The 18085-nt window shown below is 37.7% G+C and overlaps 3 protein-coding genes across 4 annotated transcripts in view; 2 read left to right on the forward strand and 1 right to left on the reverse strand.

The window, feature by feature from the left end:
• Positions 1-8697, forward strand: part of LOC143179047 (neural cell adhesion molecule 2) — a 194571-nt gene extending 185874 nt beyond the window's left edge. The window contains exons 7-14 of the mRNA XM_076378039.1: positions 1215-1359; positions 1474-1604; positions 2767-2926; positions 3436-3729; positions 6016-6324; positions 7039-7365; positions 7655-7845; positions 8289-8697. Coding sequence (XP_076234154.1) covers positions 1215-1359; positions 1474-1604; positions 2767-2926; positions 3436-3729; positions 6016-6324; positions 7039-7365; positions 7655-7845; positions 8289-8561 — 1830 coding nt within the window. The 3' untranslated portion in view covers positions 8562-8697. The remainder of the gene's footprint in view (positions 1-1214; positions 1360-1473; positions 1605-2766; positions 2927-3435; positions 3730-6015; positions 6325-7038; positions 7366-7654; positions 7846-8288) is intronic.
• A 5304-nt stretch (positions 8698-14001) lies between these two features.
• On the reverse strand, positions 14002-17298 carry Nup44a (nuclear pore complex protein Nup44A). Of its 2 annotated transcripts, XM_076378035.1 has the most exons (7): positions 16800-17298; positions 16497-16696; positions 16278-16434; positions 15934-16195; positions 15632-15862; positions 15270-15557; positions 14002-14446 (listed from the first exon to the last, which is right to left on the reverse strand). In XM_076378035.1, the coding sequence occupies exons 2-7, from the start codon at positions 16605-16607 to the stop codon at positions 14269-14271; spliced, it is 1227 nt and encodes a 408-aa protein (XP_076234150.1). In that variant the 5' UTR covers positions 16608-16696; positions 16800-17298; the 3' UTR covers positions 14002-14268. The 2 variants fall into 2 exon arrangements, with proteins under 2 accessions (XP_076234150.1, XP_076234151.1); XM_076378036.1 differs by lacking the exon at positions 14002-14446 and having other exon boundaries at positions 14826-15557.
• Positions 17299-17700: 402 nt separating this feature from the next.
• On the forward strand, positions 17701-17958 carry LOC143179046 (dolichyl-diphosphooligosaccharide--protein glycosyltransferase subunit 4-like). The gene has a single exon (XM_076378038.1). The coding sequence runs from the start codon at positions 17701-17703 to the stop codon at positions 17803-17805; it is 105 nt and encodes a 34-aa protein (XP_076234153.1). The 3' UTR covers positions 17806-17958.
• Positions 17959-18085: the final 127 nt, after the last annotated feature.

Raw genomic sequence — 18085 nt, forward strand, 5'->3', positions numbered from 1 at the left:
CTCGTTAAAACTACGAGAAACCACGAGTGTTCTAAAAAGCTACGTTTTTAGCGAGTTGAACTGCATGTTGCCTATTTATATTTACCAAAATAGCATTCTAATTCGTGAATCCCCGAGCTTGGGGTCGTTAGTGCACAGGGACATAGGAAAATAAATCGGGTCGGCGAATAAAAATGTATTACCGTGAAATAAAGGTAGCGAGGGGATGAAATAAAATAGAATTTTTTGAGGATAATTGGAGGTATGAGTGAATTGTGTCAAGGGACCTCTAAGCTGAATATCTGTCTGTGCGAAAACATATTTGAAGCACTGTCATTTCAATCTGTGTGTTATGAAGAAGAATGTTCGCATCAATGTAATATTTGTGAGATTTATTAGGAATTCATTTATATTGATCTGTTTCACTTGTTCGTCTGACCTGACTAATTATCTATGTGTACTACTTATTCATATGCTTGACTTACTTTACTTATTCTACTGCCTAATTACTTTTCTGTTTTAATTAAGAATAATCGTATTTCTCTTATCTGTTGAGATACTGTTCTACACCGTTTGTCTGTATAAATACGGTCTTTATCTACTAGCGTAAGTCTGCCTCATTCAGGTTCTATTCACGTAACTGAAGATTTTCTGATACTGTTTTATCTACCCCTATACTAGCTCAATATACTTGGCTGATGTAGCATCATTCAACCCCTTTCGCTAACTAGATACGGAACTTCACCATTTGAACACGATTCTACACTACTTGTATCTTTACACGTTGGTCTATTCTACTTTTAGCGTGGAGTATCGGTTTCACTAATCTTGGCTGATCAAGTACTGCTCCATTTCTTTAGTCTTCCATTCTCCATCCTACCTCTATGCATTCCCCTATTTCAGAACTACCTTCTCTCCCTGTCAATGAGCATAAATATAGTACGTATTCAGACCTCAATGTACAGAAGTAAATATCGCTTAAAATTCCTCTACTATTTAACATTTAAATCTCATAAATTCCAGAAAAAGAGTATAACAATTCGCACCTCCATTTATCCTCTCGTCTAATCCAAAATTTATCATGCTCGATCGTCCACCAATACGACACCGTTCTCCCTTTATTTCCCACGCCCCCCGCCGACTGAGAGAGATCGAAGAAACTACGATATCGGAAAAACCAGACGCGCAGAAGAAAAAAGGAAGGAAGAGGCGAAGTCGTCATAATGTTGTTACAGACTTCCAGCGATGGGAACACGACCACCAGTATCTTGTCTTTCATGGCGACCAAGGCAGATGCTGGCAGACACTTGTCGTGCAGGGCTGAAAATCCAATCATGGGAACCGAGCCGATAGAAGACGGCTGGATCCTCAAGATACAGTGTAAGCGTATTAAAGACACACTCGAGATCCTCTTCCCCTTCCCAAGACAGATGGCTGCTCGATCTGTCACGATTATTCGCCAGGCGCCGACTTACTGACGTTTTCAATTTACAGACACACCGGAAACGCGGATACAGCTGGGCACGTCGCTGAATCCCAACGCGATACGCGAGGGCACGGATGTCTACTTCGACTGTTTAATCCACGCTGAGCCACCTGTCTACAAAGTCGAGTGGCGACATTTGGTAAATGAATACTGATTTTATAACAAACTATGTCGAATTATTAGGTAGGCCTAGATAGACATAAACTAGGGTTATTTGGTACAAATTCGAAAGGCGAGCTTCTATCAATTAGAGACTATGATTAATCTTAAGAATACCAAAGGAGAAGGATTGTAGGGGTTTCGCGTGAGTATTAAAAAATAGAACCCTTCTAAAAATTTCAATTGGAAAATGTACAGCATTCATACTCTAAAATATTCAAAAAATTATGGTAGAATTGCAAATCTGCAAATTGCTGCACTAGCAGTCTGTCTCAATCGATGCATCTAATTTTTATTAATTGATATTTGAAGAATTATCAGAGGTCACGTCGATGCAGCAATAGGGTATTAGTACTTTTTCCTGAACTAACTTTCATACTCAGTTTGTTATCTTTGAAAAGTTATTAATACACCCCCCAAGTCACCAACTCTCTAATCCCTTCTTGCTTAGTCTCTTCCACCCCCTTATAATTCAGCCAACACATTTCGAACTTCCATTCACATTTCAAGCCCTGCGTTTGCATATTCAACACTTCCATCATCATTACCTAGCAACAGCCCTTTCGGCAACACGGTCCAATACACATCGAGCAAAGGGATTTCGCGATGCAGCATGTCTTCTCATCTTCCGCGAGCGGTTCGAAAAGACTTGTTTCCCGAAGATCAAAAAGTTTCCAAAATGACCCGTTTCCAAGATGCACTTCGAAGGAAAGTTGCACGGTTACTGCGTGTTGTTTTTGAGCGTGACTAAAAAGAGTCGGAGGGCGTGCGGAACTGCTCGTCTATTAGTATAAAAAGGGAAGCAAAGTTGGGGCGAGCAAGGTATTCAAAGTTTTGTAATAAGTTTGATCGCGTTGGGCGAGGTCTCTTTATCTTGCTGTACCTTCGAAGGGAACAGACGGGAGAGATGTACACGTACAAGCGTACACACGTCTGGGTGCGTATTTCCCGTGGGGTTTAGGATCCACCGGCGCTTTTCACTGCATGCACCAAGGGTAAATAAAATTCTACTGCAATTCTAAGAGAAGTTACTTCTGCAGTTGATATTCAAGAGAAAGAGGACACCTGGTTCCTCGATGAAACTAGTGGATATGAATCGCGTTAATTTCGCTTCGGAACACGGCGATCGCTCTTTGTTCCAGGGCAAGACACTGCACCACAATATCACGCAGGGTATCATAATCAGCAATCAGAGCTTGGTGCTGCAAGGCGTCGACCGGAAGAGCGCAGGCAATTACACCTGCGTCGGATACAACACCGAGGGAGACGGGGAGAGCTCTCCGTTCTACTTGAATGTGATGTGTAAGTGTCGCCGCCTTGAATAAACGATCAGACACTTCCGCTTAACTGCCTTTATACCTCTCTACCAGGAAGCTCCTCGAGAAGCATTGCTCTTGCGCACGAACTCCTCCAAATTTTCACTTGAACACTAAGCATACTCTTCTTCTATGGAAAATGGCCGGGAAAATGAAATATTTAACAGCAGAAGTAGCAATTGTCAAAGTCATAAATTCTTGCAAAAATATGCGTGTGCATAATTGAAAAGAAATAAGGAGATAGAATACACAGAATATTCTTAAAAAATAAATCGTTAATATGACTAATATACTTTATTTTTTAAGAATATCTTATGAAAAAGTACTATGTCCTAGAATTGAAAATTTCTTAAAAATAGATCCAAATACTCGTAAAAAACAGTTAGTAACTTTGTGAATAAAATCAAGAATTAAGAATCATTTTCGTTTCACTTGAAAGTAGTTCACAGTTTTAAGATCAGCTGAACTGAATTCGGCTTTGAATGATGATTCCAGTCGCGCCGACCTGTAAACCGAATCAGACAAAGGTCCACGGTGTGGCGAAACAAGAAAAGGCGAACATATCCTGCCAAGTCGACGCGAACCCGCAGGAGGTGCAATTTCGTTGGACCTTCAACAATTCCGCGGAGAGTATCGACGTAGCCGCTGGTCACATAGCCAGGGCAGGCACATCCTCGATCGTCTCGTACACGCCCATGAACGAATTGGATTACGGCACATTGCTCTGCTGGGCAACCAATCAAATTGGACATCAACAAGTGCCCTGCGTCTATCACATCATACCGGCCGGTGAGGAATCTTTATGCTGGTAATTCGATCATGGAAATTCCCATCGACCATGAAACCTCGTCTGCGATAATACTACGCGTGAAATATTTCGTTGTACCGATCGGAAATTTCGTGATCGAGACCGAAGGGAGATGGATTTTTTGCTCGCAATTTCTTAGCGGTACTGAAGTCGATCATGGATCGCTTACTTGGAATTGTTGGTTTAATATAGAGGCGTATGATACGAGAAGTTCACGAAGAAAATATTGGGAAGGTATTGAGAAACATAAAGGATCGAGAAGAGAAATCGATTTTTATGTCGCTCGAATGCTCCTGGATTAAGGCGTCCTGTTCTATTTGGCTGATATTGCACTGGTCTATTCTACTTGCTCAAGTTACGCGTGTCCTATTCTAGCTGGCTGAGTATAGGAGATTATTCGACTCGGTTTCCTATCAAACACTTTGCTAGATTCAACTCGCTGTGCAATGTAGTATTAGTCTGACCATGGCGATTTTGTTGCATTTCATGGACTTTTCGTGCTCTGTTTGTGCCTTATCTTACTTGCTTGAATATATATTCAACTCGACAAATTTTAATCTTATTCTGTTTAATGAACTTGTTCATTATCATTTTATTCCACTTGGCTGACATGCCCTACTTCATTTCACTTGGCGCACTGACTTATTCTATTTAGCTAACCAAACACTGTCTTATTTCACTTCTGTCACTGACCGATTCCACTGCGCCACGTCTGTTTAATCATTGTATTATCTACTCACAGAATAAACTACTCTTGCAAAGTGTTCCCCAATTAGCGATGTGGTTTGCAGACAGAATAAGACACTTTCGAATCATCTGATTAGAAGTTTACCGAACTGATCGTATATTTTAATGAATTCAAATTTTTTGGAACATTCGTGCTAAAGGATATACTGAAAACTGTACGACACATTCTTGTTCATTTCGAAAAATAGCAGTGATACATTAATTCAGAGTTGTTCGCTTTACACTGACTTTTCAAAAAGTGACAATCCCGTAGAACGGAATCGAAGAATTCGAGAATTAAAACGGAAGCTCGTTACAGAGCCTACGCATGTGTGCGCACGCGACGATAGCCTTTTTTTTCGTAACAAGCCATGCTATTGATCTATCGAGGCGATCCAATTGCTACGGCCACAGAAAGCTCGGCCGTTCGAAAAACCACGCGAGAGCCCACGCTTGAAAGCTCGGAATTTTCATTACGCGTGAACTGCTCGATAACTTCGCGATCACCTGCGCAATTAACTCGCTATTTTCTGGTATATTCTCCTCTCGTTCCCCAAGACTCACAAAGGATCTCGTACAGTCTGCATATTTACACAAGTGTAGATTATCAAAGCAGTCATCTACTTCGATATTCAAAGGGAAAATTCTCTATTTTCCGCGAAAGGGGAAAGAGCTTCCAGAGGAGCTACGCTCGCGAGGCATTTCAGTAAATCGCAGCTGAAGAATGATGAAATGAGAAGTCAGCACCGCGTGATTACAGCAAGTATTCATCGCGGTCGTTTTTCGAACGCTAAAATGCATCTCTCCTCTTCTTTTGATGTACTTTTGTCATTTAATTAGTATTCTATGACGACGGAGTACTATCTGAATGATAGCTGAATACGAGCTCATAGAGTCATGCATCCGCGTTAAAAATTTCTGCTTTTATATTTCGAGATATCTCGATTAAATATCCTAAGTGTATTTTTTGATACATGAAAATGTTGAAGTTCGAAATTCTCGCTTAACATTTTTGTCTGTGTCAAATTACTCCATGTGCAAAAAAAATATATGTGTTCGATAAGAGATATCAGAAATGTTAAGGTATTAATTAATATGAATCTGAGGCATTAATTGTGAAAAATATACCTAAAATGCGCAGGAATTATGTCTGACTTGGGACTCATTCTACTGCCGTTGAGTATTAGCTAACTCAGGCGCAGCGATATCAGTAGAAAGTGCCCACGAGTCAGACACATTTAATGTGTATTTTAGACGTTTTCTACACAACTAATAAAATTGAAAACGAAGCTTCAAACGCAATTTCGACATTTCTTTCGTCTTACTTTGTCGTGTACAATCACTTCTTAACATTACCGATACCTCTTGTTGGACACCATGCATACAGATCAGTACCAGAAATACAGCAGCAGGAATGGTGCCTCTCTCACGATTCTCCAAACGCTCTAACATTAAAATTACACAAGAGAACAGGAACGTACTCGTTCCACGTTCGCCGTAGGTACAATTAAAATGGCTAACATTATTCACCGGCGCTGCAGGTCGGCCAGACATGGTACACAACTGCACTACTTCGAACACATCGACGAGCTCGTTCTCGGTGCGATGCGCCGAAGGGTTCAACGGCGGTCTACCGCAGTCGTTCCTGCTGGAGGTCAGGGAGAGCAACAGCCAGGAATTGCGTGCGAACCTGACGTCCCCAGTGCCTCGTTTTAGCGTCACTCATCTCGAGCCAGGCGTCCTTTATCAAGCCTGCATCTATGCCTACAACGATAAAGGGCGCAGCGAGGCGATGATGGTGCAGGCTGGTACCCTCAGGCTGCCTGAAAAACAATTAACATCCGAGTCAGGTGAGTGCAAATCTCTCTTTCTAGTCTCTATCTTTACGCTCTAGCAGCAAGTAACGTACAAATGAATGACTCGAGCCGCGAAACGGGCTTTATACCAATTTCATTAACTAAAGGAAGAAGGGAGCAGAGGAAGGCGAGCTGGATGGATATTCTGAATCGCGATTGTGACGAGATCTTTGTCTGCGTAACAATTCATCGTTCCCTGTTGGAACGAAATTGTTCCATTGTACCGGTAAAGTGATTAACTTCCGACGATCCCTTCTCCAACGATCGCGAAAGTACTTCTACATTTGTTACAATTAATCGTAATCCACCCTCGGCCCCCTTTGATGCTACCAAATTCGAGAAGCTTGCTGTTTGGCGTAACTGGTGGATATGTATAGGAGCTGAGTGTTCGAGGGTGGAAGAGGGTTGAAACGTAGAGGAAAATGCAATATTGCGAAGAATTTTAGCTTTCAATCTTTTTCTTGAGGCTGAGAGTAGTTTATAAGGCAATAAAATATTCTTCAGAAAACAATACGGGACACTTGTAGAGAAATATCTGACAAGTATTTTTACTTTCCTATTTTGCTATTGTTCTTTTACATATGTACATACTACTAAGTTGAATGAACAGTTTTTTTTAATATCACTGTTCAATATTGCAAATTAAAAGTATAGAGCTGCTACAAAAAATAAATTTTAGATTAAAATAAATTCATTATTTTTTTCCAGAGAGGCCAAGACAGAATATTAGGCTGATGCCAATGCTAAGCGTGATGATCGGCGTGGTGACCGCACTCATCATCGTGGCGGTGATCGTGATGGTTGTGCTTAGAATTCAACACACGCAGGTGGACGAGCAGAGCAAGTCCCAAATGGAGGATCACGCTAAACAAACCAAGACGATCCCTATCCAAAGAGAGCTCAGGTTCCGCGAAGGGAACAGTCTGCTCTCGGATGAAAAACACCCCAGCAGCCCATTCAGAAAGCTCGAGAGTAGTGGTGATATTAGTGAAACGGATGAGAAGAATCCTGATATCATACCTCAGCAAATCACTGGTTCGTCTCCTTAGAATACTTATTCGATTATCGTTCTCTGAGCATTTTCAAATACACATGATTTGCTCTTTTTGGTATAGGGTGATACAGAATTGCAGGTGTATGGATAATTTCAAAAGACAACTATTCTTTCTTCGTTGAAAGAACGAAGCACAATCTGAAATATTCTAATATTCGTAGATACGAAATATCTATTCCTGCCAGTCCCTATTCTATTAATCAGCAGTTCTGAATCACCTTGTATGAAGCTTAATTTTCCACGCATTGATCTCTATATAACTTTGAGTAGGCGACGAACCGTCAGAGTATTTGAGGAAGAGGCGACTGGTCTCGACGATCGAGACATCGCCGTCGAGAAGTTTGTTGGAACACTCGACGGCCACTTCCGTCAGCGGTCACGGCAGTTACGTCGGTTATTGCACCATTCGCAACGGCATGCCGCTCCACGAGTTCACGAATCTCGCGACGAAACATAAAAGTGTAAGCTTCAATTTCCGCTAATGCGCCCCTTGATTATCCACCATTACGCGTTCGATGTTACGCTCCAAACTGTTCCCTTTCAAACTAAATTCGCTTCTCTGTAAACCATTTTAACACGCCACCAACTTTATCCCAGAAGCCAACCTGCATACAGCAATCTAATCGTAATAGCGTATTCATAGCAGTAGACAAAAAGAGACGATACAAAAATAAAGATGATAATAATATGTAGTAGCTTACATAGACTGCAATAATGTCAATTATTAAATGATCAACAAAAAAAAATGAGAAAATCGTCTACCAAAGTTTAATCATTTCACAATATACCAATACACAATCTCTCTCCAGCATACATGCTCATATTCTTCATCTTCTACAAAATCACCTTTTCCCAATACTTCGAAGTACACTTCACTCTTCCACTTCTCATATTTCAATCTCAGTTTCAGCCAATAGTGGGCGACGTCTACGAAACTGGTGTGTGCACTCTACCAAGGCAACACTGGCCTAGCCAAAGCGTCCAGTCGATGTCGATGACGATGAGTCCTCCTATGCTGTACACTAGCTTGGGGGTGGTCAGCAGGACCTGTCCAAGTAGTAGTCTCTTGACCAAGGACGTTGAGGCGAAGATCCCCGGTCAATGTTGCATCCAGTCGCAGAAAGATGGAAAGATGAGCACCCCAATCGTGATGGCGAAGAGGGAGAGCTCCGTGTGACATTTTCGTCGTTTCCAGACCAGTCATGTATAAAATTCGCGACGCATTCTGTTTTGGTCGACGTACCTATCAATGCTGGTTTTCGTATCGAGACATTATGTCCCATGAACGAATCGTTTCATTCAGTCGTGCAAGTGTGAGAGTGAACCGTGAGATTGGGAAGAAATTCTTGTTAAACGTTTGTGTTTGTTGCTGTTCCGTTGATATGTTGAAGTGACTGTTATAGAATACTCGTGTCCATCGTGGTACAAGGATCTTTATTGCGAATAATGTTTAACTAGGCATCAATTTTTAAAATATTATCTAAAATTTCGAACGATTATTATTAGAGTGATTTAAAATTCTAGAGTGCAAAATATTGCTCGAAAATTTGCAACAAGGGATATTAAATACTAAATCACTAAATATGAGTTCCAGATTAATTTTCTCTTGACTTAATTTTTGTTTTCTCTTTCTTTTTTTAATGCGGTTTCAATAAGGAAGCGTTCTATTTGTTGTACCACGATCACACGGGATACTCGGTATATTTTTCAGGCAACGTTCGCCTGTTCCAGGTGTATAAACTCTCGCGTGTACGAAACCGATACGAATCAAGGATCGATGAACGAGAGGCCCGCTTTTATTTCGCGGCGAATTCATTTTTCTCCCTGACGCGCGATTGCCATCGTCGCGTTTGCGTTTCTCTGTTCGATCAAGTGCCCTTTTTACATTGAACGGAGCTACCGTACATCTGCGCGAAGTTGTAAAAAGCTGCGTGTTGTACGAGGTTGAATTTATCGATACACGTGAATATAATACTTCTATACATAACTCGCACGAGCGTTCGTGCGATTCTGTACATAAGATACACTTGAAATACGGATGATATTTTATACAGATTGCTAGTATATATATATATTATATACATAAGAAAAAGAAAATGAAGAAAAAAGTTTATTCCCCACTTTTACTATGATACACTGTACAATTCGTCTAGTCGATGTAAGAAAAGAAGAAATTATAAATAATTGTGTATATGCGAGCAGCCAGAATAACGTACACTGAAGAGGGTGATAGACACGAGGATGCAGAAGAGTCAATGGGAACAAGAATTTTCGCGTGTGCATAGGGCGAGGGTGGCGAGAAACGAGAGCACAGAGACATATCGAAAATCAAAACAAAAAAGAAATGGAAAACAAAATAGAGAGAGAGACAAGAGCGCGAAGAAAGAAAGGAACGCGAAGAGATACTCATTAGTTTCGTCAGTATGCAGTATTCTGGATCTTTTATCTCATTAAGCATCTTGTACAATGTATAAAGTAACAATTCCCTTTCCTATGTGATCGCACCGAGCGCGAGGACCGTTTTAGAAAAGAAAGAAAAGAATACTGTTTTCACGTTTTCGCGCTAGACGGAGATCCGTTCGCGAACCAAATCACTGGTTCTATCAACGAACGTATTTGTATTTCGCTTCGCTCTGTAAATGTCTCTACCTTTCTGTAACGCGATCAAGGCATCTGTGTGTTTAAAGAGGGGATAATGAAAAAGAAAAAGCCTCGAGGAAAGATCTGGGTACTTAATAGATAACTCGGTGTAATTATGATTGTAGAAACAAAAAATGAACAGTGTTCTTCTCGGCGAGTTCTGTAATATATCGAGAGAAAGTGTGCGTGAGTGAGAGTTAGTCGTTCTTTCCAAATCCTCTAGATGAATGTGTTCTTTCGCTCGCCTAGTCGTTAAGTTTTATCCTCTGCGGAGGAACGCGCGTCTATACTGTTCCAAGACGCACGAGGAGGACAAAAAGAAGCGTGAATCGTTGTTTATTATTGCCATTGATGGAATTGATGTCGGTACATAGAGAAACTTTACTAATCGTTATCACGGAAACGCCTATTTCTTCTTGCATTAGCGTTCGCGCAAGCTGACAGGGTGAGAATCACGTGAATCTCGATGGCGATGGGACAGAACGGTTTCCACGATTCTGAGGACCCTACGAGAGCTAGCGACACAATAAATCACGCGCAAACTGCCAGGATCTTTTCATAATTTATTCGTACAAACTTCCGATTAATAACAGAGCGGTCTAAACGTGTATAAATGGCCAGTGAAATGAATTTCGGAGGCAGAGGATAGCAGAAACAAAGTGTGTACTACCTTCAGAACCAATCATATGAGAAATCTAGGGAACTTGAACGGCGAGTTACATCAGGCGTTGCTTAAGGCGAGAAGCACGAATCTCCTTAATCGAGGCACGCACAGTGCTCCGACGTTTCTGTTTCTCTAATCCTCCGCGGAACATGAAGTCGAGGGGTGGCGGCCAGATGGTGTCTGCAAGATAATCGTCATCTGTTAAGTGTCCCCTATACGATGAGACTTGCCTTGAGACATGCCTCAAGGCGAGTAATGGGTTCAAGATCACTTGGAGTTATTTCGAACTTCTGTTGTCTTGAATGAAAATCAAAACGATTCGATGTGGTCTGATCCAATTACTAATCACAAGACATGCCTCAAATCAACTCCCCTCATGTAGGGGATAGTTTATGAAGTGTTTAACTGTTGCACTGAAAGGCGTTCCTTAATCTTGTGTGAAGCTACTCTTGTAGTGCAGAATAATTTGATCGGTGTACGAGAAACACTTTGTGGTCTTAGCACGCGTAAATTGAACTGCATCAAAGAGATTTATGTTGAGCAGTTATAGACCTTGGTCGAGTACACGTGTATTTAAGAGATTCTGAACTCAAGTGCAAGCGTACTGAAGAAAGCTTGAAGTTGAGTGCATTTGTATTGTAAATGTATTGAACTTCAATGCACTTGTACTTTGAGAAAGCTGAGAATTGAGTACGAGTGTACTTACAGTGTATTGAAAGGGTTGTAAAATCAGATGCAGCAGACTTAAAAAATTGTGAACGAAAGTAGAGATGTACTTATATCCCAAAATCAATACTACGTATACTCGACAGATCTTCCAACACTGTTTTATAATGGAAAGACTTCGTTTCACAGTTTTAACTTATTTTCACACGAGAAATCGGCTTCTCTGAAAAGTTTTCATTTGAACTCGCGCGACGACCACAACATCCAATATACCGACCAGCATTTGCACCACCAATTCGCTTCGTTACTATGTATCTTAGAGTAGCCAAGGATAAGAGCCAAAAAAAGTCTTTTTAGATTAAGAAGTACATGGAAGCATCGTTTCAGCCGTATACCGCCTGTACGTCTTAACGAACGAGTCTGACCAGCTGCTTTCGCGAGAAACAAACCATTCGAATGGAGTTTGTATATGTAATTAGTTTAGCGAGGTGACACCAGTTTCATGTACCCCATAAAAAAAGAGACGTTTTTTTGATATTGTAAATATTCTGAAATAAATAATCGTTTTTATTCAACGATCGCTGGTTATCATACCCCTCGTTTAAGGTTCTCTTTTCTCTCTTAAGAAAAGAATCTACACATTCTGAATTATATAAATCTGTGAAATTGTTACCTTGATATAAATTGATAAGTGGCACCGTGGAACATATTTCTAAATACTTCTCAGCAGTCTGAAGAACAGGGCTGTTCGCACTCAGCAAGTATTCTAATACAGTGCTCTCAGGCAACAATCGTGCTACTTTGTCGATTATATTTTGCATAACATTTTTCATGGGAACTGACTATCTAGAAGATAGGTTCACTGTTAATTACATTATAAGTATATACAAAGACTTAATTGTTCATGAATGATTAGAAACTTACACTATCACGAGCAGTATTTCCAATAGTATCACATAAAGTGTACACTTTGGTCAAGCAATTGGACACTTGTGTTTGAATATCGCTGAGCTCATACGATTGTGGTTTCTCTATTAATGTGGGCGGTATGGTATGCACGTGAAACCATTCTGTGAAGAATCTCTGAAAATTTATAGGATATAATTTCTATGTAATGAAGATCTAATGATTTTATTTAATATTAGGCTTACTTGATGAACGTGGTGATAAGATGGAAGAAATATTGACTTTCCGAGTTTGCAATCCTCAGTTGCTTTATTAGGATCGTATAGGTCTTTAAGATGTTGGTATATAACATCATCCTCTGCCTGTGTTCATGAGATATTTATTGTTTATCAAAATTATGAATTATTAGAATTGTGATTCAAATAATTGAGCTTACATACTTCTAGCATGTGAACATAGTTTTCTGGATAAACTAGAAAAATGCCACTTATAGAAGCGCTAACATAATCAGCTGCCAAATTGTCAATGATAGTTTCCATTTTCTGCAAATTATGTCGCACTCAATCACTAATTAATGTTTTTTAACTTTCATTTTAATTCTATTTATTATTTATACCTTTTCTAAGTCAGAAGGCGAACCAAGATACTCTCCGATATATACGATTCGTGATATATATATGTCCTACAATTAACAAAATTGAGAAACTTTGATTTTCTAATTATTCAGTTTAAATAGCGCCGGCAAATTGTATGAGAAGCTGCATAAAAAAAATGCGCGTTGAATTTTAGAAAAGTGAACTTTTTTACACACAAATGAAAAAAATTTACATTCACGTAAATTTCTGCAATCCTTTTTTTCTACAGAAAAGTATAGCGTTATTTAGTTCCTACATTATATCTAGTTTAAGAATGTAAACATATTTTAACTTTTTTCTGTTTGACTTTTCACTTAGTACTTGAAAATGTTTTCTTTGACGCCACAGTAGCACACTTATAGTAAGAGAGGAAGAAAGACTGTATAACTATTACAATATTTATTTGTAATCGACTAAAGTGAGTAATAGTAAAAATAAGTTGTTCTTACCTTGCCAGCCGCACGAAGATTCTTCTGCACTACGTCCAGCAGACTCTTTCTCGCGGGCTCAGTCACTCGTTTCATGATTTATAGTTTTCTGAACACCAAATTTTTAATTCTTTACTCATGAGAGAAAGAATATCACTTAATCACAATATTTTAATGCACACAGAGATACGTAAAACTTCTTTTAATTGACAAAATTGATGGAATGTTACTGATCTCACCGATGAACGATCAAACGTTTCGAAGTCAACCACCGGATATGCGCAATGGTTACACGATTACTACGCTAATTGTTAAAATATAATTGGATTTCTATTTTTCAACCATAAATTAATTTTTTAAAGAACCTCAGCAATAACATTAAAAAATACATTGTTAATGGTGCATAATAGGTCTACATAAATCACAAATTATTATAAATTTCAATTTACAGTTTGAATAACGTAGTCCACAGAATTCATTTTTATTTTACAATTTCAAATACGCTCGAAATGGAATATCCTTTACATTTTTTAGTGAATAATGTATGAATAAATGATATAAATTTATTTTTTATAAGATTTGTATTTTAATTTTATCAAATACAAGTTCTTTCGCATAAGTCAAGATTAATATACATACGATTACAAAACAGAACTTATTCCTCAATGGTGATAAAAATGTCAAGTCTATAAAATAATGAATCTTACATATATGTATAAAATACCAAAAATGACTGCGCAAATTTATTATTATAATAATAATTAATGCATTAACTATTCCTATATATTACATCTGTGCAATACTGATAAGTACATGTTCAAAGAACTAAAATTAAAAATAATACTCTTAAATAATGTAAAAAAAGTATTTTACATGCTTGGAATCAAATACTCTCAATTCGTCAACTTAATAACTTGACAAACTTAATACTTATGTTAATCTCAGTTACTTTTTTGCTTTGGGACACTCTAGAATTGGAGGTGGTGGTAGTGTTGCTTCGCTGGGATTTCCCAGCCAGACAGATTTACTAAAACGACCTTTTGTAACAGGTGCTTGCCATTTATTGATGCACATTACTGTAACTGTAGGTTTTTCTGCAGTGACAGTTGCTACAGTTATTGCTCTGAAAGTGAAATAAGAATTGTTTAGGCACATTTTACAATTAATCAGTAGCCAAGCTGTCTACTACTAAATAAATATGAAGAGACCCTCGCATAATTGAATTACTTAACATTTTGAGGTAGGAAAAAATAAAAGGCTATATTGTAATACAAATACAGCATTTATTAAGTAAAAAGTATATTACAAGTTGACTGAAAAATCTGTTTCCTTTCAAATATGTTCCAAAATATAAAACAATGCATTCGAGAGTAGATATGTAATAATTCAGTATTTACAATAATCTTAACGCTGAGAAAGATATATTATTTAATTAATTACCGTACCTAAAATTTATAATCCAGTAAAATTCGTATAAGACATAATTGACCCTTTTCACAATTCTTTTTTTAATTTATATTCTAAGACAATCGATACTTTCGTTAACCGAAAGCAAATAAATGATAAATTTACTGCTTTATAAAAATCGTCTAACGATATTTCTTATACAAAATTTCTACTAAAATATGTATTTCATGCTTATCTTATTTAATGAAAAATACGAATTACTAAAATAATAGGAAAGTGTGCAATAATTACAAACATATAATCAATACAAATGAATTTAGTACTACCGAAAATAAAAAAAATATAATTTTGTTACAAAACAAGAATAATCAGTGTTTTTATTATATAAATATAAATCCAATAGTTTTTCACACAAGCAGTGCACAGTTGTATGAAATAACAAAGAACATAGAGTCATTATATATGGTGAAAAAAGAAATTATTATTTTTAATGCCAAGGCACTTGGTTTGGATGACTGATGGAACCCAATTTGTAGTACCTTGTCGTGGAAGGTGTTTGTTGCGTCCCTGTCGAGTGATTCGGTGGCGTTGCTGCTGTAGGAGTTTCAGCACTCTGAGCAGATGTTCCATCACCTTTCAGAACAGCAACACACTTCCAATTATTAATATAATTGTCTTTCCATAACCGAACACAACCGTCATCTCCTGAACTCGCTAAGATAGTACCCATAATGTTCCAACAGACACGCCATACGGTAAAATCGTGATCGGAAAATTGTGCTGCCGTAGTAATCTCAAAACGTTGCGCACCACTTTGTACAGTATCCCTAAGTGACAAAAACTATTTTTTGCAATTTCTTGAGCATGAAATATACATACAAAACTCGGAATTTATACTTACAATATAGGTTTCAATGTAATTATCTTTACATCTTTTGTTGCAATAGCCAATGTATGAAAACTCCTACCCAGATTTGGAGCAAATGCAATGTCATGCACAGGGTCAGGAATTGCTAGTGTCTCTGTTTTTGCCCATCTTCTACTGCTCTCAGAATATTCATATATAAAGACCTTTCCTCCAGCAGATGGATTTGAATCATCACTTCCAACTGCTATCATTGGAGGGTGTAACCTAGTATACATAACAAATAATAAAACATGTAAAACATTGATCATATTCACAGTATATCTATATCTATTTACCTTGAAAGTGACGGATTCCATGTGAGACAACTACACTGCAGCTTACAACTAATATCATGTTGTAGTGTCCACTGACTCAAATTCATAACATCAGGAGCTTCATATATTCTAATTACTCCATCTTCACTACAAGTTGCTAATAATAAACCCAGAGTTTTAGGTGCAAATTTCACATCTGTTACAGATTTTCTAGAATCTACCAAGTTTGTTCTCCTGACCCAGTGTCTCATGCCACGTTCACCTGGGCCTGATCCTTCTCCAACTATAAGTAATATAAAATTATCAATTATGTAATCAACCAACTACAGTGCAGAAAAGGAAGCAAAGATCAGTTGTAAATCTACCTATTTCTTCCCACACAGCTGCTGTCCGATCAAAGGAACATGTTGCAAGAACTTGACCAAATTCTGGATGTGCCCAAGTAACTTTCCACACAGATCCACTGTGAGCTTTCCAAGATGCAGTCAAATGCCAGTTCCCATGTTCGTCTTCATCCCAGACCTATTTAAATTCGTGAATTTCTGCATATGACTACAATAACAAAACAAATATATATTTCTTACTTTTACAAATTGATCACTGGAGCATGTTGCCATTCGTTGCCCATAAAAATCGTATGCAATATCGTGGATCAAGTCTTTGTGTTCTGCATTGATGCTATGTGCTTCGAACATCCTTAACTTTTATATAAATATTATTGTATAAAACAAACTTGCACTATGAATAAGTGCGCGTGAACACAGGAAGAGGTTAAGTGACAATGCTGAAAAATTTGTATATAAAGTAAAGCAAATATCAAAACACTGGTGCCCTTAAAATACCTAGTATGATGTGCAACAAAAACATCAAAAATTAATAACACTTACTTTGTCCGATGTTTATGTTAAATTTCTCTGTCACTGAAGAGGAGGGAAAATGCTACACAATACAACAACTGGTTTAACTAACATGCTTTATATTTCATTAAGGAAACTAGATATACATACAAAATTTATGAAAAATATTATTATCGTTATATTAGCAAAAGGAGTCCTTTTATTGTTTAAATTTTGAAATTCAAATTTATTATTCGAACGCATTTCAATGAACCGGTTCAAAGATAGTTATTGCTAATAGATATGCGTACTCGACAACATTTTTTGCGACTTGTACAACCATGATGTGTTTGAGAACATCTAAATTTTTTCAAAGTTTAGAATGTTCGACGTCTCTGTTTATGTCACCATAATTATGTACTTTTATATATATTAGATACCAAGATTATTATTTATTGGTATCCGAAAAATTGGGTACTTTGAAATAAGACACACACATGTATCTAGAAAATCAGGTAACTCGTAACAAGTGCCTGGAAAATCGAGTATTGTGAAACAGGTACCTGAAAGTTAGGTACCTTGCGGATAAGTACCTAAAAATCAGGCATCTTATTGTAGATAGTTAACTCTTTTTCTTTTCGTGGTATATCCTGCAGCGCCGCAGGTGGCATAGTAGTGAAGCGTATCTCTACTCTTTACTTAAGAGCTGAAAGTATCCAGCTTTTGCGTGCATGACAGATTGTTACTGAATCGAGCGTTACAAACGTGTAACGTGTTATAACGTATCAAACTTGTATTTAATTCAAAGGCACCGAACCGCTTAACGAAGCAGGGTTAGTTACACTTCTTTAATTAATCTAATATGCAAATATTTCGATTTTTCTATTGATCTTTACGTATTTTTATGGCTAAAGAAGTAACTAAACCATTAGGTTAATTCTACATGTTTCAGATGATCACAGACGTACAGCTGGCAGTTTTCTGCAACATTCTTGGAGCAACATTGTTTTGCTTAGTATTCCTGTTTCACTACATAAATGCGAATTATTCGAAATGAAGAGCTAATGTATTATTTACGATGATAACCTCAATCTATGTCATTAATTATATTCATACGCACGAATGGAGACTGTGTTGAATCCGGCATTGTATGAATGTGTATCAGTCAATATAATTCTATGTTTATAAATACATTCCACATTTACTAAAAGATGTTTCTTTTATCCTACTTTTATTCATATTGCTAATATTAAGAATTTGTATATATTAATTATAAATGATATCTAATAAAAAATATTAAAAATATAGAAAAAATTACTAAAATGTATATATACACA

This window comes from Calliopsis andreniformis, chromosome 5 (assembly GCF_051401765.1).
Source record: "Calliopsis andreniformis isolate RMS-2024a chromosome 5, iyCalAndr_principal, whole genome shotgun sequence".
Lineage (NCBI taxonomy): Eukaryota > Metazoa > Arthropoda > Insecta > Hymenoptera > Andrenidae > Calliopsis > Calliopsis andreniformis.